Source organism: Schistocerca americana, chromosome 5 (assembly GCF_021461395.2).
Source record: "Schistocerca americana isolate TAMUIC-IGC-003095 chromosome 5, iqSchAmer2.1, whole genome shotgun sequence".
In the NCBI taxonomy this organism is placed as follows: Eukaryota; Metazoa; Arthropoda; class Insecta; order Orthoptera; family Acrididae; genus Schistocerca; species Schistocerca americana.
Window position 1 is genome coordinate 604343276 of NC_060123.1, and position 17526 is coordinate 604360801.

Genomic DNA, 17526 nt, shown 5'->3' on the forward strand with positions numbered 1-17526 from the left:
CAGGCGTGAATGGAGGGACGAATGGAGACGTGTCGTCTTCAGCGATGAGAGTCGCTTCTGCCTTGGTGCCAATGATGGTCGTATGCGTGTTTGGCGCCGTGCAGGTGAGCGCCACAATCAGGACTGCATACGACCGAGGCACACAGGGCCAACACCCGGCATCATGGTGTGGGGAGCGATCTCCTACACTGGCCGTACACCACTGGTGATCGTCGAGGGGACACTGAATAGTGCACGGTACATCCAAACCGTCATCGAACCCATCGTTCTACCATTCCTAGACCGGCAAGGGAACTTGCTGTTCCAACAGGACAATGCACGTCCGCATGTATCCCGTGCCACCCAACGTGCTCTAGAAGGTGTAAGTCAACTACCCTGGCCAGCAAGATCTCCGGATCTGTCCCCCATTGAGCATGTTTGGGACTGGATGAAGCGTCGTCTCACGCGGTCTGCACGTCCAGCACGGACGCTGGTCCAACTGAGGCGCCAGGTGGAAATGGCATGGCAAGCCGTTCCACAGGACTACATCCAGCATCTCTACGATCGTCTCCATGGGAGAATAGCAGCCTGCATTGCTGCGAAAGGTGGATATACACTGTACTAGTGCCGACATTGTGCATGCTCTGTTGCCTGTGTCTATGTGCCTGTGGTTCTGTCGGTGTGATCATGTGATGTATCTGACCCCAGGAATGTGTCAATAAAGTTTCCCCTTCCTGGGACAATGAATTCACGGTCTTCTTATTTCAATTTCCAGGAGTGTATTATGTTCGAGTATAATGACTTTTCTGGAGACTAGAAATCTACTCTGTAGGAATCAGCATGGGTTTCGAAAAAGACGAGCGTGTGAAACCCAGCTCGCGCTATTCGTCCACGAGACTCAGAGGGCCATAGACACGGGTTCCCAGGTAGATACCGTGTTTCTTGACTTCCGCAAGGCGTTCGATACAGTTCCCCACAGTCGTTTAATGAACAGAGTAAGAGCATACGGACTATCAGACCAATTGTGTGATTGGATTGAAGAGTTCCTAGATAAAAGAACGCAGCATATCATTCTCAATGGAGAGAAGTTTTCCGAAGTAAGAGTGATTTCAGGTGTGCCGCAGGGGAGTGTCGTAGGACCGTTGCTATTCACAATATACATAAATGACCTTGTGGATGACATCGGAAGTTCACTGAGGCTTTTTGCAGATGATGCTATGGTGTATAGAGAGGTTGTAACAATGGAAAATTGTACTGAAATGCAGGAGGATCTGCAGCGAATTGACGCATGGTGCAGGGAATAGCAATTGGATCTCAATGTAGACAAGTGTAATGTGCTGCGAATACACAGAAAGAAAAATCCCTTCCCATTTAGCTACAATATAGCAGGTCAGCAACTGGAAGCAGTTAATTCGATAAATTATCTGGGAGTAGGCATTAGGAGTGATTTAAAATGGAATGATTATATAAAGTTGATCGTCGGTAAAGCAGATGCCAGACTGAGATTCATTGGAAGAACCCAATGGAAATGGAATCCGTAAACAAAGGAAGTAGGTTACAGTACGCTTGTTCGCCCGCTGCTTGAATACTGCTCAACAGTGTGGGATCCGTACCAGATAGGGTTGATAGAAGAGATAGAGAAGATCCAACGGAGAGCAGCGCGCTTCGTTACAGGATCATTTAGTAATCGCCAAAGCGTTACGGAGATGATAGATAAACTCCAGTGGAAGACTCTGCAGGAGAGGCGCTCAGTAGCTCGGTACGGGCTTTTGTTGAAGTTTCGAGAACATACCTTTACCGAGGAGTCAAGCAGTATATTGCTCCCTCCTACGTATATCTCGCGACGAGACCATGAGGATAAAATCAAGGAGATTAGAGCCCACACAGAGGCATGCCGACCATCCTTCTTTCCACGAACAATACGAGACTGGAACAGAAGGGAGAACCGATAGTGATACTCAAGGTACCCTCCGCCACACACCGTCTGTTGGCTTGCGGAGTATGGATGTAGATGATGTAGATGTAGATGTAGAGTGCACGAGAAGGGTATGTGCAGCAAGCGCTAAACAGAACAAACGGGTAAACACCAGCAGTGAAGCCCTACGCCTTGTAGGGCGAGTAGGAATATTCCACGCCGGATCCTTACACGAGAGAGGAAACTGATGTAAGCCCAGAGCGACAGAATGTCCTGGAAGACGGGAAAAGAAGCTAGATGAAACCGGGTGCAAGGTACTGTGTCCGAGCTGGACAGGCCTTCAGGAGCAGCGAAAGGCAGAGTCGGCACAGAAGTTGAAGAAAGCACAAGTGGGTGCAACACCAAGCTGCTTCGACAGGGTAGCAGCCGCTACGGATGGGATGATAAACGGCCACGAGAAGACGGTGGTACTCGGGTGGACGCAATTGCAACTGTTAGATAATTATTAACTTTACCTTTTCATCTGAATAGTATTGAACAGAGACAGCCTGTCTCCGTCTCATGTAGATGTCGTATAGAGTTTCAAATGGTTCAAATGGCTCTGAGCACTATGGGACTTAACATCTGAGGTTATCAGTCCCCTAGAACTTAGAACTACTTAAACCTAACTAACCTAAGGACATCACACACATCCATGCCCGAGGCAGGTTTCGAACCTGCGACCGTAGCGGTCGCGCGGTTCCAGACTGAAGTGCCTAGAACCGCACGGCTACAGCGGCCGGCATATAGAGTTTCACTTGTCAGTAGGAACAAGTCACTGTCCAGTACTTGTCTGCTAGTTAGTGCGAATTACGCCAAGGAGCCAGTGATTGAATAGTCAGGCCGAGGACCAGTGGTTCAGCAGTTAGCAGAACAAGTTGTAGCAAAGACACTTGTCCCTGTCGGCAGTGCTAAAGTACGAGAAGAACCCTGGTTGAGCCTGTAGGAACTTGTAAGAAACTCTATACAGAAGAAAGGATAAAGGGCCTGACATCTCAGATCTTTTTTACGTTAACAGTCAAATAAACTAGTTTAAGGGAGAAGTTGTACCTTACTACTTCGGCAGACCAGTGCTGCTTATATCCCATCTTAATCCCCTTGTGATAAGAACTTGTTAGTTGGACCTAACTGCCTACACTGCTTTAAGGAGCCAAGGAGATTCTTCCCCCTCTCATCTCCGTTATAAAGGTTCGCAGTGTCGTTAACGTCCTCAGTGGGCCACGCAGGCCACACCAAGACTACACTGGAAAACTGGACCTGTGCCAGGACACGACGCTGTGCCGTCTATCTCCTCACTTAAATATGCTACTATGGCTAATTTCGAGGTCGTCGCAGTTTCTTTCATACTTCCGAATTTACTGATGAAGAGAAGGAACAAAGATCTGATAAAAGGGGATACACACTTGAACAGATCGACGTTTCCAGAATGAGATTTTCTGTCTGCAGCGGAGTGTGCGCTGATATGAAACTACCTGGCAGATTAAAACTGTGTGCCGGACCGAGACTCGAACTCGGGGCCTTTGCCTTTCGCGGGCAAGTGCTCTACCAACTGAGCTACCCAAGCACGACTCACGCCCCGTCCTCACAGCTTTACTTCTGCCAGTACCTCGTCTCCTACCTTCCAAACTTTACAGTAGCTCTCCTCCGAACCTTGCAGAACCAGCACTCCTGAAAGAAAGGATATTGCGGAGACATGGCTTAGCCACAGCCTGGGGGATGTTTCTAGAATGAGATTTTCACTCTGCAGCGGACTGTGCGCTGATATGAAACTTCCTGGCAGATCAAAACTGTGTGCCGGACCGAGACTCGAACTCGGGGCCTTTGCCTTTCGCGGGCAAGTGCTCTACCAAGTGAGCTACCCAAGCACGACTCACGCCCCTTCCTCACAGCTTTAATTCTGCCAGTACCTCTTCTCCTACCTTCCAAACTTTACAGAAGCTCTCCTGCGGTAGAGCACTACCCGCGAAAGGCAAAGGTCCCGAGTTCGAGTCTCGGTCCGGCACACAGTTTTAATCTGCCAGGAAGTTTCAGATCGACGTTTAATTAGTTACTTCCTCTTTTTCATTTTTCGCAGTGCATCATCTAATTCCGTCAACTTTATTCTGTCTAGACATCTCCCTTTCCAAGTACTCAATACTCCGTTACAAAAGACAATTTGTTCGGTTCAGATCCCGGCCAACATAACGTTTCGAACTGTCAAAAAGTATCGCAATTGGGCACTATTTGCTTATTCAGCATTGTACACTAATGGCCATAAACAATCGGTTGGCAGATAAGATACGCACCCGCGCAGAATCTCCTTCGCAGTTTGCACACACATACGAGGTTTGTCCGGAAAATACGTATAAAAGTTGAATAATAACTTTATTTTACAATTATTCAGGTATTACAATATGGTCTCCTTCAAAGTACTCGCCCTGAGACGCGATACACTTCTGCCAACGCCGTTTCCACTGTTGATAACATTGCTGAAAATCTTCAGTTGTGATTTTGTTCAGTTGCCGTGTCGTTTCCGCCTTGATGGCTTCCACATCTCCCAAGTGCTGCCCCCGAAGCACCATTTTGCATTTCGGGAACATGAAGAAGTCACACGGGGCTAAATCGGGTGAATAAGGCGGGTGGTCTGTCACGGTGATTGAGCTTCGGGCCAAAAACTCGCCCACAACGAGCGACGTGTGAGCGGGCGCATTGTCGTGATGAAGGATCCACCTGCCCCCTTTTGCCAACTCCGGTCGAACTCGGGCCACACGAGCTCTGAGACGTGTCAGAACTTCAACGTAAAAATTTCCGTTCACTCTCTGGCCGGGAGGGACAAATTCCTTGTGAACAATGCCCCTAGAATCAAAGAAAACAATCAACATTGTCTTCACATTGGACCTTGATTTTCGCGACTTTTTTGTTCTCGGTTCTCCTGCTAGTTTCCATTCCTTGAGATCTGAGCTCCACATCGAATTCGTAAAACCAGGACTCGTCTCCAGTGATGACTCGGTTGAGAAAGTCCCCTCGTTCCTCTGCTTCCAACCAATCCTCACAGCACTCAACCCTCTTTGCTTTCTGGTCTGGCGTCAAGAGCTTCGGTACGATTTTCGCACACAATTTTTTCATTTCAAGTTTTTGTGTCAGGATTTCGTGAACGATTGTTTTGGGGATTGACAACTCGTCAGCAATCATTCTGACTGTCAATCTGCAGTCTTTAAGAACACAAGCCCGAATTCGTTCAACATTTGCATAGGAACTCTATATCGACGGGCGTCCTGGGCGAGGGTCATCGTTCACTTCTTTTCGGCCATCCCGGAACCTTTTTAACCACTTCTTCACGGTTGGTTCCTTCAGAGAACCTGTTTCAAACACTCAAAAATCTCACGGCCATTCTTGCCTAGCTTTGCAAGAAACTTGATGTTGACGCGCTGTTCCTCAATCAGAGAGAGCTCCATGCCGACGGCAGGTGAAAAAGGGTAACTGTCAACAAGCTGCCGCACACTCCCACCTTCACGCAGAGTGCTCTGACTCGAACTGAGCGTTGATGGGATTGATTACAGCAGTAGTCCCACCTGGCGGTGACTGCAACTTGCCACATAAAGACTTTAAATGTCCCCTTAGAAAAATTAATGAATTACTGTGCTGATAAACCCCTTACGTTATTTGATTTTCAAACAGCTGAGCAGAACTGAACGTACTCAGACATTTCGCTCTTTACCTATTCTGATCAACACTAAACTGACGCACAATACTTTTAGCGCAACGCAATCTGACTTTCAGTAATCCCTACAAAAGAATGGCCCTGACTAACAATAACCTATACCTTTCATGAATCACTTACCTCACAAAAATCTTCGTTACTCGAACTACTGCAATACAGCGAGCGCCACTACTGCCAGCAAAATAAAAGATTCTAACTACTGATAGGCGTAGTTAGCAAAATGAAAGATTTTGATAGAGAACAAACAATGTATTTACCTCAATCGTGTTCAAAAGTCATAATATATATAGCAGTTCACGACATCCAGTCTTACAAATTTACTGTCTCTGATGCACACACGTCCAGATCATCCGCTCTCAAAACTCCGCTATTTCTCTCCCCACATCCACCACTGCTGGCGGCTCACCTCCAACTGCGCAACGCTACGCGCTGTTCACATCCAACTGCCCAACACTACAATAGCAAATTCCAACAATGCCACCCAGCCACAGACTGCACACAGCACAGCCAGTAGTAGAGATGGGCAAACTGAAACACGTAACTGTTTCGAAACAAATGAAACAGTACAATGTAATGTTCCGATACGCTGTTTCGAAACAGTGAAACAGTTTGTGTTTTGTACTCTAATAAACCTACACATTTTATCATCTTGAATGTCTACTGTATAGGTATGTCCATATAAACACAAATGAGGTGCGAGAGCGCTAATCATATCGCAGAAAGTATGAAACTATCACTTAGGCGTCTTGGCAGTTTCGTATTTCCTGCAGCAAATGCGCTGCTTTCGCCTCGTGTGACTTTCATAGTTTTCAATTGGCTGAGGACAGCCATAGCTGAAGACAGAAGAACCACCACGAACGGAACTGGAGGTGGGAGCAAACTGCAGAAACAACGGATATTCTAATGGGAGTCCCACATTCCGTTAGTATGGGTAATATACCCATCCTGCTAATTTCCATCTATACAAAGGGAATCATTGTCGATAATAGGCACAGTGACTATAGACTCACAAATAACGCAAAATAATTCGAATAAATAACAAAATATAACAGAAAATTTTTTTGTCTTTCAAGGTGTTTCGAACCGTTACTATAAATTCACCATGCTTCCCAGCCCTTCCCGTACACCATTACACTATCAGTGATTTGTCAACCAGATTGCTTGCAATTATACCTACATCAAATTTATGTATATGTCTAATAACTGTCACTCTACGCCTTTTTTTTATTCAAAATGTTGTAGGCTTACTTGCGTTTCTTAATATGATTACTGTACATGAACAGGGAAGCGTATGTTATAAAAAAAGCGTAATTTAACTGAATGATTTTCACATATTTATTATTTTCAATGTGAATAGTATGCGTTGTTTTATTGTTTGGTTAGTGTTTATAAAGCAAATGTTACGCCATTTCGAAACAGGACAGTCAGCTAGAAACGAAGCTTTATTTTCGGATATCTTAAGCTTCATGCTATTGCTTGTCAAAAAGATTTCGACACTCTTGAAAGCGTTTCATGAAGTGGTATGTTGTGTTTCAGTACCTGTGCCGAGCCCGAATCTCGTCCGACACAGAGTGGAATCAAACATCACTGTTTCGATACAATCAGTCCGTTCCAAGAACAGGTGGACTGAAACAGCCTTATTTTGAAACAACGATACAGTTTCTGTGTCTGGCTCGAGATCGAATCTGGTCCGAGACAGGGGCGGAATGAAACACCACTGTTTCGAAACAGTGAACCACAACCGTTCCGAAACACTGAAACAGTTCCACGTATCGATACACTGTATCGAAACATAGAAACAGTGGCCAAGTCTAGCCAGTAGAGATGGGCAAACTGAAACACGCAACTGTTTCGAAACAAATGAAACAGTACAATGTAATGTTTCGATACGCTGTTTCGAAACAGTGAAACAGTTTGTGTTTTGTAATCTAATAAACCTACACATTTTATCATCTTGAATGTCTACTGTATAAGTATGTCCATATAAACACAAATGAGGTGCGAGAGTGCTAATGATATCGCAGAAAGTATGAATCTATCACTTAGGCGTCTTGGCAGTTTCGTATTTCATGAGCTAATGCGCTGCTTTCGCCTCGTGTGACTTTCATAGTTTTCAATTGGCTGAGGACAGCCATAGCTGAAGACAGAAGAACCACCACGAACGGAACTGGAGGTGGGAGCAAACTGCAGAAACAACGGATATGCTACTGGGATTCCCACATTCCGTTAGTATGGGTAATATACCCATCCTGCTAATTTCCTTGCACACAAAGGGAATCGTTGTGGATAATAGGCACAGTGACTATAGACTAACAAATAATTCGAATAAATAACATAATATAACAGAAAAAATTTTGTCTTTCAAGGTGTTTGAACCGTTACTATAAATTCACCATGCTTCCCAGCCCTTCCCGTTCACCATTACACTATCAGTGTACGTCAAACAGATTGCTTGCAATTATACCTACATCAGATTTATGTATATGTTTAATAACTGTCACTCTACGCCTTTTTTTATTCAAAATGTTGTAGGCTTACTTGCGTTTCTTAATATGATTATTGTACATGAACAGAGAAGCGTCTGTTATAAAAAAAGTATAACTTATTTGAATGATTTTCACATATTTATTATTTTGAATGTGAATAGTATGCGTTGTTTTATTGTTTGGTTAGAGTTTATGAAGCAGATGTTACGCTATTTCGGAATAGGATAGTCAGCTAGAAACGAAGTTTTATTTTAGGATATCTTAAGCTTCATGCTATTGCTTCTCAAACAGATTTCGACACCCTTGAAAGTGTTTCACGAAGTGGTATGTTGTGTTTCAGTCCGACACAGAGCGGACTGAAACAGCCTTATTTTGAAACAAAGATACAGTTTCTGTGTCTGGCTCGAGAACGAATCTGGTCCGGTTATCCGAGACAGGGGCGGAATGAAACACCACTGTTTCGAAACAGTGAACCACAGCCGTTCCGAAACATTGAAACAGTTCCACGTATCGATACACTGTATCGAAACATAGAAACAGTGGCCAAGTCTAACAGCCAGTGATTTTCATACAGAGTGCTACGTGGCGGTGGCGTTACCAATATAAGAACCTAAATAGCCTACTTACAATACATTATTCAACTTTTATACGTATTTTCCGGACAAACCTCGTATATTACTGATCTTTCTCTTTGCTCGCAGTCGCCACCTCAGACCCTGGCCGCAGGGAGACCGGTGTGACGACTTCGTCTCCACTATGCAACATCATTTCGTCAGCAGGACGAGGGAAGCAAGCAGCGGCGGCAGTAGCAGCTCGCTCACCTGCTGGGAGCGCGCGGCCATCTGGTTCTCGACCAGCGCCCTGGCGGGCTGGCCTCGCAGGAAGTCGAGCATCTCGTGGGAGGACGCCCCCGCCGGCAGGCCCATGTGCCGCGCCAGCCGCCACGAGCGGTCCGCCACGGGGCTGTTGAGCGCCGCCGCGAACGTGACGCCACTCTGGCAGATCACCTTGTGGAACAGGCCTGCGCACACGCGGCAAGTCCCAGCTCAGTGTGTCGGCGATATTTCAACGATAGTACTCTTTAGCAAGAAGGTAGCAGAAAAATAAATATTAAAAGAAGATAAAACATACAGGGCTATTACAAATGATTGAAGCGATTTCATAAATTCACTGTAGCTCCATTCATTGACATATGGTCACGACACACTACAGATACGTAGAAAAACTCATAAAGTTTTGTTTGGCTGAAGCCACACTTCAGGTTTCTGCCGCCAGAGCGCTCGAGAGCGCAGTGACACAAAATGGCGACAGGAGCCGAGAAAGCGTATGTCGTGCTTGAAATGCACTCACATCAGTCAGTCATAACAGTGCAACGACACTTCAGGACGAAGTTCAACAAAGATCCACCAACTGCTAACTCCATTCGGCGATGGTATGCGCAGTTTAAAGCTTCTGGATGCCTCTGTAAGGGGAAATCAACGGGTCGGCCTGCAGTGAGCGAAGAAGCGGTCGAACGCGTGCGGGCAAGTTTCACGCGTAGCCCGCGGAAGTCGACGAATAAAGCAAGCAGGGAGCTAAACGTACCACAGCCGACGGTTTGGAAAATCTTACGGAAAAGGCTAAAGCAGAAGCCTTACCGTTTACAATTGCTACAAGCCCTGACACCCGATGACAAAGTCAAACGCTTTGAATTTTCGGCGCGGTTGCAACAGCTCATGGAAGGGGATGCGTTCAGTGCGAAACTTGTTTTCAGTGATGAAGCAACATTTTTTCTTAATGGTGAAGTGAACAGACACAAAGCACGCATTCGTGCAGCAAATTCGCAATTCACCAAAAGTTAACGTGTTTTGTGCAATCTCACGGTTTAAAGTTTACGGCCCCTTTTTCTTCTGCGAAAAAAACGTTACAGGACACGTGTATCTGGACATGCTGGAAAATTGGCTCATGCCACAACTGGAGACCGACAGCGCCGACTTCATCTTTCAACAGGATGGTGCTCCACCGCACTTCCATCATGATGTTCGGCATTTCTTAAACAGGAGATTGGAAAACCGATGGATCGGTCGTGGTGGAGATCATGATCAGCAATTCATGTCATGGCCTCCACGCTCTCTCGACTTAACCCCATGCGATTTCTTTCTGTGGGGTTATGTGAAAGATTCAGTGTTCAAACCTCCGCTACCAAAAAACGTGCCAGAACTGCGAGCTCCCATCGACGATACTTTCGAACTCATTGATGGAGACATGCTGTGCCGAGTGTGGGAGGAACTTGATTATCGGCTTGATGTCTGCCGAATCACTAAAGGGGCACATATCGAACATTTGTGAATGCCTAAAAAAACTTTTTGAGTTTTTGTATGTGTGTGCAAAGCATTGTGAAAATATCTCAAATAATAAAGTTATTGTAGAGCTGTGAAATCGCTTCAATCATTTGTAATAACCCTGTATTTATTGATTGGCGACTCCATGGAGTGTTCTGTGCACCACGACCAGATAATGGATATAATTGGAAGGAGAGACAGCATTGGTCGTATTTTTTTTGTTTTATTATCCGCAAAATCGATTTTCGGTCACTTAGTGACCATCCTCAGTGCTAGAAGTTAAAAATTTCACATAACGATCAGAGAGTATAAAACAGAAAATCACAGCTGCACCTGCGTATGAACATAACAGTTGGTAGGAACATACCTGTAATATACAATTAAAATTGGTAGGCACTGGTGTCAACAAGCTTAGAGCGATCACATAAACTGAGGTCGCTGTTTACATGCACCTGTACAGCAGACCTCGGTGTGACAGGGCTTGGAACGCCCTCTATGTGACATGTGTCACGTGAAGACTTAATATTACTGGTTTTGCGAGATATTAACACAAAATAACTCTTGTGCATTTGTGAATCGTGAAGTAATTCAAATTTAAAATGTACGTAAAACACATAGCAGACGAAGGGGGAAGGAAACATCTAAAATACATTGGCGTATTGTTTTTAAAAAAACAAACTTACAAAACATAAAACAGATCGATAATAAGTTCGTACTATTAATGTTTTTTATATATTTGACTCCTTAGTCTTAACGTAACATTTTACGTAAATCACGAACGTTGAACTTCTAACTTCCCACGCCAGATGCTGGGTATTATGTTTTTTAAAAACCTGAGTTATACCTCATTTCATGTTATTCATATATTATTCTTTTTCATTGTCTTTTTCTCTTTTACCTGTCCTGCACTCTCACAACTTACTATCGATCTGTTTTATGTTTTGTAAGTTTGTTTTTTTTAAAACAATACGCCAATGTATTTTAGATGTTTCCTTCCCCCTTCGTCTGCTGTGTGTTTTAAGTACATTTTAAATTTGAATTACTTCATGATCCACAAATGCACAAGAGTTATTTTGTGTTAATATCTCGCAAAACCAGTAATATAAGTCTTCACGTGACACATGTCACATAGAGGGCGTTCCAAGCCCTGTCACACCGACGTCTGCTGAACAGCTGCATGTAAACAGCGGCCTCAGTTTATGTGATCGCTCTAAGCTTGTTGATACCAGTGACTACCAATTTTAATTGTATATTACAGGTATGTTCCTACCAACTGTTATGCTCATACGCAGGTGTAGTTGTGATTTTCTGTTTTATACTCTCTGATCGTTATGTGAAATTTTTAACTTCTAGCACTGACGATGGTCACTAAATGACCGAAAATCGATTTTGCGGATAGTAAAACAAAAAAATACGACCAATGCTGTTACTCCTTCCAAACATATTTATGCTCTTCATATTAGCAACAAATGATTTAATATCTGTAAAATTATACTAAGAACTGTACAGAGTTATTCATACACTGAGGCGCTAAAGAAACTGGTATAGGCATGCTCATTTAAATTCAGAGATATGTAAACAGGTAAAATACGGCACTGCGGTCGGAAATGTCTATATAAGACGCCAAGTGTCTGGCGCAGTTGTTAGATCGGTTACTGGTGTTACAATAGCAGGTTATCAAGATTTAAGTGGGTTTGAACGTGTTCTTATGGTCGGCGCACGAGTGATGGGACACAGCCTCTTCTAGCCAGAGATGAAATGGGGATTTCCTCGTACGACCATTTCACGAGTGTACCGTGAATATGAGGAATCCGGCGAAACATCAAATCACCGACATCACTGCGGCTGGAAAAAAATCATGCAAGAATGGGACCAACGACGACGGAAGAGAATCGTTCAACGTGACGTAAGTGCAACCCTTTCGCAAATTGCTGCAGATTTCAATGGTATGCCAGCAACAAGTGTCAGCGTCCGAACCATTCAATGAAACATCATCGATATGGGCTTTCGGAGTCGAAGGCCCTTGATGACTGCACGACACAAAGCTTTATTTATTTATTTATTTAACCTGGCGAGATTAGGGCCATCAGGCCCTTCTTACATCTAACCAGGCATTCTACTTATTTTACATTCATATGTTTTAGTAGGCATGTTAAACTACATCTAGTACAAAAAGTGAAATAAACAATTAGAAAGGTACACCTGGAAAAATACATACACATAGAGTTTATATTCGTAGATCACAAGTACTGTTATAATTAGACATTATTGAAGAGACAGATTTTAGATAGGAGTGCTGGGAGCAGGGAGTATGAGGGAGACTCATGGTGAAGGGAGGAGAAGAATAAAGAGACATGATGAAACATAATTAGGGAAATATAAGGAAAAGAAGATTGCGTGGCTAATAGAGATAGATGAAGAGCAAGGCATCTCAGGAGCAAGATAGGAGACGCTAGCTTTGCTATTTGACAGATGAGAGGATTGGCCTTGTACATTAATTTTGTGAAGAACTTTATGAGGATGATAGTAGGAAATGCTTCAACTTCTTCTTAAAAGCAACAGGAGATTGAATTTTGCGGAAGATAAGGGGCAGTTTGTTCCAGAGGCGGACAGCGGCAACTGAGAAGGAGTTTGCAAAAGTTTTTTTTTGTGAGCGGGCACAGTTAGGATACCAAATAAGAGTGACCTCGTGTTTCGATTATGATGGCATGACAGGTTTTTAATCTCTGAAGCAAGGTACTGGGGTGCTTGCGCGACGAGGAGTCGGTGAAGTAGACATAGAGTGTGGTAGTCACGCAATTTGTCCGGCCGCAGCCGCCCTAGCTCGGAGTATGAAGCACTAACATGATCATATCGGCGAATGTTGCAGGTGTAACGCACACAGGCATTCATGGTTAGCTCTAGCCGTCTTTTGTTTTCACTACTCGTGCCTTGTTGAATCACATCACAATAGTGGAGGTTCGGTAGAACGAGTGCTTGCACGAGCTGGCGTTTCAAGTCCTGTGGAAATATGTTCCGAAACGTTTTGAGAGCATAGAGACAAGCAGACGTCTTTCGGCACACTGTGACTGTATTCTCCGCCCAGTTGAGATGCTCATCCAAAGTTACACCCAAGTTCTTCACTGTTTTCTGATATGGTATTGGAGTACCGTCGAGCAGAATAGGAGGTAGCCGTTCGCGGAAATCTGAAATTATTAATTTCCGATGGGCTATTAAGATTACTTGCGTCTTTTTTTTTAATTTAGTTTAAGCCCGAGGTTTTTCGCCCATGTCACTACTGAAGACAGATCATCATTCATCTGAGCGATTGCAGTGTTTACATCTTCGGGTCTGACGCTTAGGTAGAGCTGGAGGTCGTCGGCATAGAAATGATATTTACAGGAGGAGAGAACCGACGAAATATCGTTGACATATAAAGAAAACAAAAGTGGTCCTAAGACTGATCCTTGTGGCACTCCCGAGGAAACATGTTTCCAGGAAGATTTTTCATTTACGCAGACAACACATTGCTGTCTGTCTTTTAGGTAGCTTCCAAACCATCTCATTGCACTATCGGAGAAATTAAGCTGTTGCATTTTTCTGAGCAATATGTCAAAGTTAACAGTGTCAAAAGCTTTGCTGAAGTCCAGTAGCGTCAATATTGTTGCCTTTCGATTGTCGATGGCATATTTCAGGTCATCAGTTACTTTAATTAGAGCAGTGTTTGTGCTGTGATGTTTACGGGAACTGGATTGAAATTTGTCATTTGGGCTGAATTCATGCAAGTGTTCAGTAATTTGGTCATGAACAATATAGGGTGATTCAAAAAGAAAACCACAAATTTAGGAATTTAAAACTCTGCAACGACAAAAGGCAGAGCTAAGCACTATCTGTCGGCGAATTAAGGGAGCTATAAAGTTTCATTTAGTTGTACATTTGTTCGCTTGATGCGCTGTTGACTAGGCGTCAGCGTCAGTTGATGCTAAGATGGCGACCGCTCAACAGAAAGCTTTTTGTGTTATTGAGTACGGCAGAAGTGAATCGACGACAGTTGTTCAGCGTGCATTTCGAACGAAGTATGGTGTTAAACCTCCTGATAGGTGGTGTATTAAACGTTGGTATAAACAGTTTACGGAGAATGGGTGTTTGTGCAAAGGGAACGTCAACTACCCGAGGCGATGGATCGGCCGCCAGGCAGCCCGTGACAGAGCACTTCATCACTGGCCTCCAAGAAGCCCTGATCTTACCCCCTGCGATTTTTTCTTATGGGGGTATGTTAAGGATATGGTGTTTTGGGCACCTCTCCCAGCCACCATTAATGATTTGAAACGAGAAATAACAGCAGCTATCCGAACTGTTACGCCTGATATGCTACAGAGAGTGTGGAACAAGTTGGAGTATCGGGTGTCTGGAGGGGGCCATATTGAACATCTCTGAACTTGTTTTTGAGTGAAAAAAACCTATTTAAATACTCTTTGTAATGATGTATAACAGAAGGTTATATTATGTTTCTTTCATTAAATACACATTTTTAAAGTTGTGGTATTCTTTTTGAATCACCCTGTATATTCAAGTGCTTTGGAAACAGAAGGCAGTATGCTAATTGGTCGGTAATCACTAGGCAGTTGCGGGTTTTCGATCTTAGGGATGGGTCGAATTATGCTTCTTTTCCATGCAGTGCTTTTTAGTGCTTTACGCCTCGTCTGGGGACGTCGACACCAACACTGGTCTGTCGATGCCTGGAAACATTTTGCCTGGTCGGCGAATCTCGCTTCGCATAGTATCCAGCGGTTGGACGTGTACGAGTATGGAAATAGCCTCATGAATCCAGGGCCCCTACATGTCAGCAGTGGACTGTTGAAGTTGGTGGAAGTTCTGCAGTGGTGTGGGCCGTGTGCAGTCGGAGTTATATCGGACCCGTGGTACATCTAGATACGACTCTGACAGGTGACATGCATATAAGCATCTCGTCTCACCACCTGCATCCTTTCACGTCCATTGTGCATTCCGACGGAGTTTGACAATTCCAGCAGGACAATGCGACACCCCACACGTTCAGAATTGCTACAGAGTGGCTCCAGGAACACTCATCTGAGTTTAAACACTTCTGCTGGCCGCCAAACTGCGCAGACATGAACATTATTGAGCATATCTGGGATAACTTGCAACATGCTGTTCTCGTACTCTTGCGGATTTATGGACAGCCCTGCAGGATTCATGGTGTCAGTTCCCTCCATCACTACTTCAGACATTTGCCGAATTCATGCCACGTCATGTTGCGGCACGTCTGGTGCTCACGGGGGCCCTACATGATATTAGGCAGGAGTACCAGTTTCTTTGGCTCTTCAATGTAGGAATATTAATAATAATTTCTTCTGGGTCAATGGCCTGGTGCAGGTCTTCCTACAAGACATCACTTAGGCGACTTGCTCGTCCCTAACCTGTCACATTTATCCAATTCGGGAAAGGGGACCTACAGTATACTGTGGGATCTTAACCACAAAATTTCTGACGACTCCTCACAGCGTTGACCAGAGAAGGCTAGGTTACAACGAAGGCTGAAGAACCTGTCCTCCAACCGAGATTCGATCCAACGAGCTCTCCATTTACAGGCATCCACTTTAAAGTTTTTTTTAATGCAACTTTCCATGAATCAGCCAATCTCTTTTCTTCCTCACTGCTTACAATTCAGGACTTCGTCTTCAATGTGATGCTGCGTGAAAGGCCAAGATGAGCGTGGGGAGGGGGAGGAGTTAACGTATACACTGCGTAAATACTTTGTGAAGAGCATATGGTACCTCGATGTGCGTTTGAGAGCGTTGTGAGCATTTTGTGGGTACCACCAGAAATCGAGCTCCTCTTTCTCCTCTTTATCGAAGACATAGTCGATTGTCATTCCCTTGAGCCATGTCAGTACATGACGTTTTTCAGGGAGAAAGCAACAGTCATTCGGACAGAGGAGAGTCTGAGGTTGGGTCACACCAGCTGTGAAGCAGAAGTAACAAGATAAAATCTTCTGTGACAATCGCCAAACGCCAGACAACTACACACATTGTAACGAATTTCATCGGTATCCAGAGGGCGATAGTCATGGCGGAGGGGGAAGTCCATTAATCCAGTAGTATGGAGCCGGCGTCTCATCACATATTTTTTCTTGGTCGCTTGATACCACATCGCGCGCCCGTTAGTGGGTAGAAAGTGGCGGTGTATCGTTCCCCACATGTGGGCAATGGGCTGTTGGGTACTTTGTTTCTACCACGTTATGCGGAGTCGGCCACAGAAGGGTGGTGTAAAAAGCTGTTGTATTCAGTGGGCGTGTTGCTGGGAGATCTGATATGACGTAACTGTTCTCAAGAATCAGTGTCGATACATGGGAGAGCTCTGTTGCGATGTGCATGATCGACTCCAGGGGGTCATGAGGGACCACCATCAGAAACTCCAATAGCCTACCCCTTGTGTGGTGTACTTCCTTTCAGCCCCATCGACGGGACGAGGTTCTCCTCACTCGGCTTCGAATAGGCCACAGCCCTATGACGCACGGCTTCCTGCTCCGGCGAGAGGACCCTCCAATGTGTGGTGCTTGCGGCGTCCAGGTCACTGTGCGCCACGTTTTATTGGATTGCGTTTTATTTTCTGACCAGCGGGTCGCGGCTGACTTGCCAGCGGACCTGCCATCTCTTTTAGGCAACACTCGGACGAATGTGGTTAAAGTTTTAAAGTTCTGTGTCCTGTCAAATGTTTTTACAAAGATTTTAGGGAGAGGATTTTAATTTGCTCACTGTGTGACAAGCTCGCCCATATTTTATGTAAGTGGCCAGCCAATAACAATTTCCTGTGACATTCTTGTTGCTATATTTCCCCTTTCCTTAGGTTTTACTTTCTTATGTAGCATTTTCCTTCTTTTCCTGCTTTCTTTGAGTGTGTGCTTTAGTTTTCTTAGGTCTGTCCACATTCGTTCCTTTTAACGTGTGTCAGGGCGCTGATGACCTCGATGTTGAGCGCCCATAAGCTCCAACACACCACCACCACCACCACCCCTTAGAGAGGCATGTTGACTGTTCCATCGTTTCCACATATTGCTCCCATAGAGGGAAACTGCCCACGCCA

At 44.6% G+C, this 17526-nt stretch overlaps 1 protein-coding gene across 1 annotated transcript in view; it reads right to left on the reverse strand.

The window, feature by feature from the left end:
• Positions 1 to 17526, reverse strand: part of LOC124616580 (juvenile hormone esterase-like) — a 412155-nt gene that overhangs the window by 117533 nt on the left and 277096 nt on the right. Inside the window, exon 5 of the mRNA XM_047144901.1 lies at positions 8941 to 9140. Within this exon, the coding sequence (XP_047000857.1) occupies positions 8941 to 9140 (200 nt within the window). The remainder of the gene's footprint in view (positions 1 to 8940; positions 9141 to 17526) is intronic.